This window comes from Sylvia atricapilla, chromosome 2 (assembly GCF_009819655.1).
Source record: "Sylvia atricapilla isolate bSylAtr1 chromosome 2, bSylAtr1.pri, whole genome shotgun sequence".
Classification (NCBI taxonomy): Eukaryota; Metazoa; Chordata; class Aves; order Passeriformes; family Sylviidae; genus Sylvia; species Sylvia atricapilla.
The window spans coordinates 51,251,113-51,262,130 of record NC_089141.1 but is presented as its reverse complement, the minus strand read 5'-3'; the positions used below and the strand labels follow the sequence as shown (position 1 = coordinate 51,262,130).

Sequence of the window (11,018 nt, the reverse complement as noted above, 5' to 3'; positions counted from 1 at the left end):
CCTCTTGAGAGCTCCCACAGCTGCTGAAACTCACACTCCCATTTCCTACTAAAAAATACATCTTCTGAATGATCGCTGTAGAGATCCAGCAGAGGGGCTGTTACCCTCTTTTCAAAACCTTGGTGCTGGTTATCCGTAATTCAAACGCCCTCCGCGCACTGTGTGCACACACGTGTTCCAAGGGGCTGAGGAGCTCTTTGCTTCCTCTGGCTCCTTCCCGCCGCAGAGGAGCAGCCCAAGCCCGCCCCAAGGCTCAAGCCCCGCTGGGGACTCACCTCAGCGGGGCCGGGCCGAGGCCCGCGGCACAGCCCGGCACAAAGGCGCCGCTCCCCGCGGGCTGCCCGCGCCCGGCCGGGGAAGGGAAGGACCGGGAAGGGAAGGAGGAAGGCGCAGGCTCCGAGGCGGCCCCGCCCGCCCCGCGGCAGCGCCGTGATGGCCCGGCCCCCATGGAGACCCGGCGCTGCTGCTCCAACCAACGGGCCCAGACACGGGAACGTGGGAAATACGGCAGCGTTCTGCTTTGACGGCTCGCTTTCAAGAACAGACTAAATAATTTTAACCTTTAAATAAAGAACATACACAACTAAATTGATGAGTTTAATAAGTATAGCATGGTACAGAACTAATACAAACCAACGTAAAAACTGTCACATAGTAAGTAGTGTATCAGACCTCATGTAGGATTACTTGATAACGAACAAACCTCAGTAACTAAAGAGATTACACTATGTTTTGTTGAAGCAGCCCTAAAACTAGATACAGCAGTTTAAATTCACATACCTTATTAGCTGGCTTCAGTTTTCAAAGCTAAATCTTGTCAGAGTAGACATGGCATTACTGGAACACCTACATTACTATGTTTTCTTAAACTAAAAGAGTACGTGTTTCTAAGGAATCCACAGGAATTGCGACAAGAAAACAGTAGGTATTAGCTATACACTACTATTATTTCAACTACCAGGTTATACACAGTCAACATAAAGAGAACAGTACTTAGTCTAGTACTTAAACCAGGACAGATTTTGTTACAATTTTGAAAAAGTACAAATTTTAAAAGTTTATTTAGTGACCCAGGCGGTCCACAAAAATTTTAGACAGCTCCTTTCTCAAAGCTGCATAAAACAAGTACCCCTCAACTCTCCCTAAAGTGTATCAAATCTTTAACCCGCCCTGTAGCAGTAGCCCTACTTTTACTCTTCTATTTCAGCACTTGTTTCCAGGAGAGCATTGCTCTGTTTGCGGATCAACACAGTGCCTTTTGATTCCAAGTCTCCCAGCTGCTCAAGTGAAGAGACACATGGATCTTGATCTTTAACAGCATCAGGCAGCTTGCACATCTTCTCTCGAATGCGTTGAGAATATCGCAAAGGAGTTACAATTTTCAGATCTTTAGCACTGCACTCATTTGCCTCAGGATGCATCTTCACACTTAGGAAAAGAAAAAAAAAACCAAACAAAAACCCACTAAACATAGGCACTTCATCATATAAGTTAGCTCTGCAGCAACAGCAAGTCATGATTCCTGTTCAACTCTATCCCATTTCCATAGCCAAAGGAAACAGGTCCTTTCCCATTCATTCAGTTAAAACCAGATGTAAAACTTTTCTTGGGCAAAGTATTTTAACCCTGAAAACTTCCTGAAAAGAGTTCCCAAAGAAAGATTCTGTCCTATTGCATCACGGGAAGCTTTTCTTCCTGCTGCAAGGGACAGTAGACAGCTGCCAGGACTCCATCAGATATCAAAGCTGAGCACAACTTGCCTAAGTCTACTGTCTTAGAAGAAAAGTTATGACAAAAAAAAAAATTTAAGTATTAGTTGGTTTGTACTGAGGTTACCACCCGGGATTTTGCCTCAAGATACAATTAAAATTATCTTTGTAGGCCAGTTACATCTTGTTCACTAATTCTGTGTTATAGGATATACAACCTCATCTACATTTGAAAAGGGGAAGAATGGAGACATCTTTCTCTTTACCTAGCTCAATGTAGAACTGCTACTGCCATGTTGTCAGTGAAAGGGAATCCTAAATCTGGAATTTAGGCCTCTGCTACAAAAGTCTGGTTACTCTGTTACATCTTTGGATGGTTCTGTATAGAACCATCCAAAAAGCAAAACAGTTTGAGTAAATAGAGAAGAGAGAAGCTTACTTAGAAATACTTCCTTCTGAAGGAAGAGGAAGCAATCCTAAAAATGCTGTTCTTGAGAGCTTTTTATATTCATAAATGCAGTGCCTCCCCTGTTTTAACAGGGCCCAAACAGTTACTCCACACACCAGAGACTCTCCATGGTTACCTGAAGTAATCTTACCTTTCCAAATAGGGTGTAGTAGGAGGGTTATATCTCATTGAGTGAGATGTGTCATTCTCCTTCTCAGGAGAATTAATTGCTTGGGCTGTATTTTTTATTCCATCCTCATTCTGTTCTTTTTCAGATTTTCCTTTCTTTTTTGCCCGTTCTTTAGCCTTGTGCTTTTTATTCTTTTTTGGCGAGATCTCTCCTCTTGGTTTTAAGTCTAAATCAATTTCTTCTTTTTTGATAGCTTCACTGCTTGCCTCTGCCTTCTTAATATCACGCTCTTCTTTTTGGTCATCATCAGGGCAGAGATCTTTAAAGGTTTCCTGAACTGGCTCTACAGACAAATTTGCTTCCTTGCTGACTTCTATTACCTCACTTAAATGAGCTTCCATCATAGTCCCCCCTAAAAATGAAAGTACATTGAAGAAAGTACACTTGCAATTAGTTACAACTAAAGGGAAGACTTTTTGAGAGATATGTGAAATCTTAGAGTTTTACATGAGAATAAAAGTTAAATATGCATTGGAATCTGAGCCACAACAATTTAAATGTTTTATAATTTTAGCCACATTCAAGAACCTGCAACCTGAAAGCTCAGGCTAGGAACACATCCTGAGAAGTCATTTTCTTCCTTTTCAAGTGCAGCAGCTCTCAACAAGTATTTCAGCCAATTTCTGGGTTGAGATACTTATCAGATCATGTTACATTGAATGGAAATATTTATGGCTACTTTACTTCCAAAATTAGAATATTTACAGCCTTTAATTGACACTATGCCATAACACAACCAGGCTTCTGGTAGTGAAGGAGTTTGTGTCAGAGGCAGTGATTTTTAACTCACGAGCGTATTTTCATTTACTCTTTGATTATCAGCTGGACAACAGCTTTGATAAAGTTTAAACAAGTTTGTATACAAGAGCATCTCCAATCATTTCAACATGCCCACTGTTGAAAAGGATTTGTTTAGCCAAGACTGTTTTCAAAGACAATTGAGTATAAAATGATCATGGAAAACCTTCCATTAATTAAAATTCAGTACCAGTACAGATAGCTTAAACAGTTTGTGTTGGCTGTCAAGTCAAACATATAATTAGAACAGAGTACTCAGACTTACCATTGTCAGAGTTAAAAAGACCTTTAGTATTTTTGATTGTATCTATTAGCGTGTGGCGCAATTCCTCTCTGGGCTGAAAAAGAAAAGTTGTACTGTTTTAGAAAAACAATTCCAAAATTAATTATCATTTCAGCTTATTTGATTGGTAAAATAGTTACAGAGAAAGTGGAGCAGGCCACATGATGTTCATGTTACAAATCCTTTACTTAATGCTGTTCAGACCCAAGTGAATCCTGTATTTTCAATATTTGATGCTCTGAAATCTTGCTGATATTAAAGCACAGAAATGAAGTCCACCAATAAGGGTAAAATTAAGTTCTATTTTGGTTTTCTAGTGGTACTAGAAATTGCAGTCCTTAATTCCTTCTAGGCAGGACATCATATGGGCAATTTGATGACCCTAAACCTTTCTTATTCAAAGTAGTACCCACAGTGGCTACAAAGCAAACCAAATCCATTTTTTATGGTCAGGTAAGTCACATGGCTCTCCTCCTACTACTAAAGGTATTTAATAAAATCAGAAGCAGTTGTATTTTACATGCCATACATACTTTCATGCCTTTCTTATTGTTAATCTCACATTTTAAGAAAAGTTGCTTACCATCGCTCCTGCCAAAATGGCCTCCTCATAGGCAGCAATAAGCTTTCCAAGATGGCCCACAGGTTCAAGACGCATACAGCAGATCCAATATTTTGCAAGCTTTTTAACCCCAGGAATGCTCTGTATCAGATCTTCCAGCATGGCACGTACTTCATGATCTTGATGTCCCTAAAGTCAAAACAAAAGTAGAGGCTTAAATGCATTTGACACATTGAGGTGCTGTAGTTTGCTACTTTTGAAGTAGAAAGCAAGGGTTTTTTTCTTTGGGAGAATTGTTATTCATCTGTTCTTTAAAATTAGAATTATTTATACAGTATTGGAAGCAGAAGGGGTAGTAAGATGTACGGGCACCTTCAGAAATACTTCAAACAGACTTTTTCAGAAGTATAGACAAGTTTCTGGAAATGCAATCTTGTTTTAGGTTCCTTCTAGCTCTCTCATTACATTATAGTTCCATTACTATTATTATTGCCTATACTTATTTAGTAGCTCAGTGAGTTAGTAAAGGTTAATTTCTTCAGCTGTTGACAAAAGATATGATATTGTTTAACTTCGGGAACAATTCGTCTCTTATATCTCACTCTCATGCGTCTAACACTTTCGTGTTGTCAGGACCTATATGATCAGAACTCAGTAAGTGGGGTCCAAGTACCTGTTCTGTTAACTGCAGGCATTCACTCAGAGTCTTGTTGATCTTTTCTGTATCAGCAGCAGAGAATTCTTGTTCTTCACGTTTAGACTGGGGTCCCAGAAGCGCATGTATAGGAGGTCGTCTCATCACTTTTCCTCTAGATGCCCTCCATTCATCCAGGCGAGCTCTGCATAGGGGAATATTATTAGCTGAAGTGACAGATGTTTTATATAGTTTTTTTACATTGACACTAATTAGGATAAATCATGCCAAGATACACTTTCCAGGTAGTATAAGTCATCTTCTTTTAATTCCAAGAGGAATAAAGCTGCATTTTAGATCTGCATGAAGATTGCAGAACTACACACGCTACTGTCTGCTTTAGGTATCAACCACATTAAAGTGTTTCAATCTCTTTTCTTCCAGCTGCAACAAGAGACTTAGGTTACAGACCCTTGTTTTCAAAAGAAGGTAAAAAACCTTCTGAATTATTCATCTGTCCCACCTTTTCCCCCCAACGCACTTCAAACCAGAAAACTAGAAACTAATATCTTAAGACAAAGTGTGAAGAATGGAGAACAGCCCAAAATAACCCTATCACACAATTTATAAAAAACTGAAACTGATAAGAAGCACAGTTCTGTTTTAATGTTTCATTTCAACCCTACCCCATAGACCATCAATTTTTAGTAAATGTGACTTACTTCAAGGAGCTCTTTATGAGGAATATTAAATAACTTTTAGACTGTGAATCATATTCCTGCCCCTTATCTATGCTGCACTCACCAAACTGAAAAACACCATTGACAAGTTCTCTCCTTCAGTCTGTAAAGATGCTCCTGCCTATATACAGCTTGCCTCAGTCATTTTTTTTTTAACTGTGAAACTAATTTACAGGATTATCTGTCAGCCTTAAGGCTGTTACAAAATTTAGACTAAAAAAAAAACCAGTTCCACCAACATCTATTTTTAGCTGCACTGGAAAAGTTGTAAGCCTGGAGAGCTCCTGCAATTGAATCCTGATTTATCAGTTTAAGCCTGAAGTTTTAGTCTCCTGTTCTTGGGCATCAAGTCCAAACACATAGCTCTCTGTTTTTCAGTCTATACAGCAACAAATAGATCAAACTAGATATTCTTGGGGGAAAGGCCTAAATAACTTCCAAGAGTAAACTACAACAGTAATTTAGTTACCGTCTTTCTTCTGCTGACTCTTTTGGCAGAAGAGATTTTCTGTTGCCATCTGTTCTAGAATTCTGTCCAGATTTTGTACCAGGAGTAACAGAAGTTGATTTTGCTGGAGCTTCTGGCCTTGCATCTTCACAAAAATCTGCACATTTCTTCACACCCTGCACTTTGCGATCAGGATTGCCAGAAGCAGCCTTCAGTGGCTGTGGTCCCCTTCCACCAACCACTTTTGGGACTATTACTTTCTTTGGTGCCACAGCAAATGTCAGCTGTTTTTTCAGACCAGACTGTGAGTTAGTAGCAGCTTTGTCTGATGGTTTGCTGTGCAATGACAGGACACTACTTGGTTTTACAGACTTAGTATTGTTTGTGACTTTGATGGTCTTCAGAACCGCATTACAACTTTTCACAGAAGAAGAATTCACTGCTTGTTTGGTAGCAGAAGGAAAAGTCTTCTTGTCTGGCAAAGAACTCTTTTCTCCCTCTGTTTTTGCTGCTTTCCAGAAAGAATTTATCTTGGATTGGATAACTCTGCCACGATATCTGCCAAGAGCTGGTTTCTTTGGTATGATGATACTTTCATTTTGTTTTTCTGCTGTCAAATGCCTCTCTTTAATTTTTTTTAATTCCAAGATGGCCTTGCTAAGTGATACATGCTGAGGTTTTATATTAATGACTTTATTGATTGGAGCTTGATTTTCAAGATTACAGTTTGTCCCTGATACGTAACTTGTCAGTGGGATTATAGAAGAGTCTAAAGTAACATCTCTTTCTGAGTTTACAATTGATTGGTCCCATGACACTTTATCAGCATTCTCTTTATTTTCCTGGAAATCAAAAGCAAATTCATGGAGATGTTAGGAGTATGCTCATGATGGATGTTACTTGTTTCCAAAGAGGCTTCCAATGATTTACAGGACTAAAGTGCTTAAGAGTAAATGCCAGTTTAAAGGTGCCTACAGAAGTAACGTATAAATATTGAGTAGATTATTTGTCAACTACTACTGTAGAATTCACATCAAAAAACAAATTAAAATTGCTTAAATTATGCCTTGGAAGTAAGAATTAAAACTCCTAAAGCAACTGCTGGCTTCAAACTGCCCAAATTACCTCCTTAAAAGAGCTATAAAGTAGAAACTTGCTTAGGCTGTATATAGTGAAGAGCAGTATTTGTTTGCATACCTCAGCAATTAATGGCAGCACCATTCCTCCCCTTAGTGTGAAGAGTCTACTAACACCCAGTAGCAAGTAAAGTAGCAATTAGGACACAAGGAGATATTGCCATAAGAGAATTTTTCTTACTATTGAGATGTAGGATGCTGCAAGTTGAGAATAGTTAAATCAGTTTTACATGGCTTTACTGAAACTCTCAGCCATATGTTCTCAGCACAATCCCTCATGAGAAATGGAATCTAGTCTTTTCCTCCAAACAAGTTGCTTTACAGCAACTAATTCAGCATTGTCCAAGCAGCAGCTTTTGGAAGAGTGAAATATCCAAAGGCAGGAGAAACCACCTGAATGACACATGGAAGTCTGCAGGAGCAGACTTTAAGGAAAATGCCCTTGACCTGAAAGAAAACTAATTTCCTGGTCTGTCATTGAGGCTTAATAGTCAGATTTGACAAAGCCTGCATAACTAGAGTTTAAGTGTGAGGACTGTTATTTCAGGAAACCAGGTAGCTGAACTCAACTTTAAATCACACAAGACATTTATACAGAAAAATATATGTCCCTTCAGGAAATTTCTAAAAAAACCACTTGTTCTCAGTTTTGCTATCTTTCTCAACATTCAGTTTTGAAGTTTTAAGTTTTTTTGCCTTTCTTCTCAAATAACTCCATATCTCAAATCTTCTAAAACCCTAACTCTAAATTGTCTAACATGAACACAGGTCTTATGTCTATTTTTCCCTCACCTTTCCCTGAGAACAGGTATGGAGAAGAATCTCTATTTTGCTATTTCTAAGCAACACAACCATTTGCACCTTAATTCCAGGAAAGTGACATAAAATGATACAGGGAACACAGTTCCTTAAACTCTGATTAGGTATTGGCATCTACTTCTGATTACATTAGTTTTGCCAGCACATCACTGAAAAAACATACACACTCAACAGTTCATTTTGTTAATAGTTTGGCTTTCTTTCATCTAACGGTAAACTTTTTTACTGTGACAGAAGACCCTACCCAGATTTTCAATAAGTTCAGAAAATGTATCAAAACCCCCTCTGAGATTCTTGAAAAATATTGTTAACATTTAAGCATTATTTTAGCCATAATGGTATCCTCTAACTTTCTCTCCTGTTGGGTACAAACTGAATATCAATATGACCCATTTCCTACTGTGACAGCTTTCCAAAAAGCACATAATAAGCAGTGACTAAATAAAGTTTTAACAAAGCACACCTTTGCACCTGCAAACTTCTCTTGCTCTGAAAGTCATAAAACAAATAGATTTAAGTAAGTGAATGGCTGTAGCCATAGAAACAGAGTGCCATCAGTATTTAAGCATCAGTCAAAAACTTACCATTTCTGGCCTGGGAGATGTTGGGAGCTGTAACTTGCCTTGCAGTTTACTGGTAGTCGCTCTCCTAGTTCTGCTACTGCTTAAAAAAAAAAATCATCTTAAATCATGCAACAAAGGAATGCATTTTTAGAGGACATTCACATGTTTCAGTTGGCAGTCTGCAGAATGTACTCATACTGAAGCATTTCTGTTTAGCTTGCACTATTCCTCTAGCAAGAACAAATGTTAAGCAACCACTGATCAGAACCCAGGCTGCAAAACATCCCTTCTTACACCATAAAGAGCTGTCTAACAGACTGAAATTTACTGCAGCTGTAATTTCTCATGTTTAAGAATGAGTACAAACTTGTCTAGTCTGAGGCATCTGCTACAGAAGGTCAAGTTTCTAATTGCTGCACCTCAAGGGAAATGGGGAATAACACAAGAAGCTGAAGCTCAGCTACTGCAGCCATGAAAGCCCAGACCATCTGAGGCAAGTCTGAACAAGGACATGTAGTTCCTGCCACACTGATAGGTTCCAAAACCTTCAGTCAGGCACCAGAGCTGGCACCAGACTACCCAGAAAATTACAAAACCACCAAGACCAGTAGTGTCTCCTAGCAACTATGAAAATGTTGACAACTATGAAATGTATTGACAACTCAGAAGAAAAACATCTCAGTTAAAAGTTACAAATCCAAACTCTTCCTCAGGTACTTTGTGATCTGTTATGTAAGAGACGTGGCACTACTGCATGTGACTGAAAATGAACATTCTAGTTTGCAAGCAGTATGTTTGCATCAGAGGATCTTACTGAAATCAGGTGAGAAGAAAACAAAGGAACATTAGTGAATATGAAAATAAGTGAATGTAAGTCATAGCAGAAATGCTACCTGATCGACCTCTGGTCTTCTTGAATGGGCACAGCAGAAAGAGTCTTCTTTCTTGATAGATATTCTTCGACTTTCTGTCGTCTTTGCTCTAGCAGATTTTGAGAAAGACAGACTTGTTACATTTTCAGCTAAAATATTAATGCTAAACTTTCTTAGTCAAGAAGGAAATGCAGATAGAAAAGCTTTAAGACATGACAAAATATAGACACTACAGATTAAGAAATCTTTTATTTTCACATCTCAATATCTTACACATTCCCAAATTTCTTAAGAAGGGCAGTATTCAAGGAATGATTGAATGTAACTTCACAACTACACAAAATGGCTGGTTTACTGTATTAAGCTAAAAGAAACACAAATTTGTGATATGAAGAAGTCAGGCTTGCTGTTATCTTCTGTATGCCTGTCCAGTATGTCACATAGCTACTGTTGGTCAGCAAGCACACTTTTCACTTGTGGCAATAGCAAGTATAGCACACATGAAAAGCACTATGCACGTGAACCCAACTAACCATCTGTAAAATCATTTGATTCTCTTCCACTGTCACTCGGACACCTGTACAAACGTTAAGACTACTGGGAGTGTTAATACCAGCATGAAGTGATCCTGAAAAGGCCCTAAGAACAGCTGTGACCACTCCTCCAGGGATGGTGACTCCACCACCTCCCTGGGCAATCCATTCCCATGCCTAACCACCCACTCGGTCAAGAAATTCCTCCTAATGTCCAACCTCAACCTCCCCCGGCACAGCCTGTCACTCATCACCGTCGAGAAGAGGCCAGTCCCCATGTGGCTCCACCCTCCTTTCGGGCAGCTCTAAGAGGGATAAGGTCTCTCCCCAGCCTCTTCTCCAGGCTGAACACCCCCAGCTCCCTCAGCCGCTCCTCGCAGAGCCTGTGCTCCAGCTCCCTGCCCTTCTCTGGACAAAGCGTACAGGAGGCAGTGTCCACCACCTGCTTCTGAAGGAGCTACCACAGCCCGTACAGCAGTGGTGCCCCTGCCAAGAGCAGCTGCACGGCAGAGAGCTCGGCGTGCATCCCAGAGCTTCCCAGCACCTTCTGCTTCAAAGGCGGCGCTCACCGCCCCTCGCACAAACAGCAAAGCCCCACCAAAGCGACTCCCTTGCTTGAGCTTGCAGAAGCCGAATCGGTCAGAAAGGAAATAAGCACAGGAGCGCAGGTCTAGGTCGGCGCCGCACTTGCTGCTTTCGAGAGGATGCTTTTGACGTCAGGGCATCCCCCTTGTCATGAGGGAAGGCTTCCAGCCCAGGAGCCCTACCTGGGGCAGGGGATAGGGTGGGATGGGGTGGGGCGGGGTGGGGCCCGTACCGGTCCCAGCCCTGCCAAAGGAGGGTGAAGTCTCGTACGCCCGCTCGCAAGCTCTAAGACCACAACAGCGAGCTGTTACCAAAGCCTGCCGGGTCTCCGACCTCGCCCGGAGCGCCTGCCCTCCCCTCCCACTGTCCAGAGGGACCGACCGGCTCCTCTCTCGCACCAGCTCTCCTGCACCCGCCGCGGCGACGCGTGAGGCTGCAACGGCGGCCGGTAACGCTCAGCCCGGCACGGGCAAGCGGGCGGGCGGGCGGCCGGCCCGCGGCTCTGCCTCCCGATGCCCTGCGGTGCCCGGGACTCCGCATCCCTATCCCCGCCCGGTGTCCCGGCCTTACCGCGGAATGCTGGCTCGGACCTGCGGCTAGCGGGGAGCTGCGGAGCCGCGCGCGCTGCCATGGCCTCCGCGCACCGAGCGTTTGAATCGCCGGGCGCCGCCCCGATTGGCCCGGCCGCGGGGCTTGAA

General features: G+C 41.7%; 1 protein-coding gene across 3 annotated transcripts; it reads right to left on the bottom strand.

Annotated features, from left to right (window-relative positions):
- Window positions 1-961: 961 nt before the first annotated feature.
- On the bottom strand, window positions 962-10,976 carry CKAP2 (cytoskeleton associated protein 2). Of its 3 annotated transcripts, none has more exons than XM_066313224.1 (9): window positions 10,891-10,976; window positions 9,224-9,311; window positions 8,352-8,427; window positions 5,834-6,654; window positions 4,664-4,829; window positions 4,012-4,179; window positions 3,411-3,483; window positions 2,309-2,699; window positions 962-1,428 (listed from the first exon to the last, which is right to left on the bottom strand). In XM_066313224.1, exons 1-9 carry the CDS (start codon window positions 10,949-10,951, stop codon window positions 1,191-1,193), a joined length of 2,082 nt encoding a protein of 693 aa, XP_066169321.1. In that variant the 5' UTR covers window positions 10,952-10,976; the 3' UTR covers window positions 962-1,190. The 3 variants fall into 3 exon arrangements, with proteins under 3 accessions (XP_066169321.1, XP_066169322.1, XP_066169323.1); XM_066313225.1 differs by having other exon boundaries at window positions 8,352-8,430; window positions 10,891-10,963; XM_066313226.1 differs by lacking the exons at window positions 8,352-8,427; window positions 9,224-9,311; window positions 10,891-10,976 and adding an exon at window positions 7,010-7,090.
- Between the last annotated feature and the right edge of the window lie 42 nt (window positions 10,977-11,018).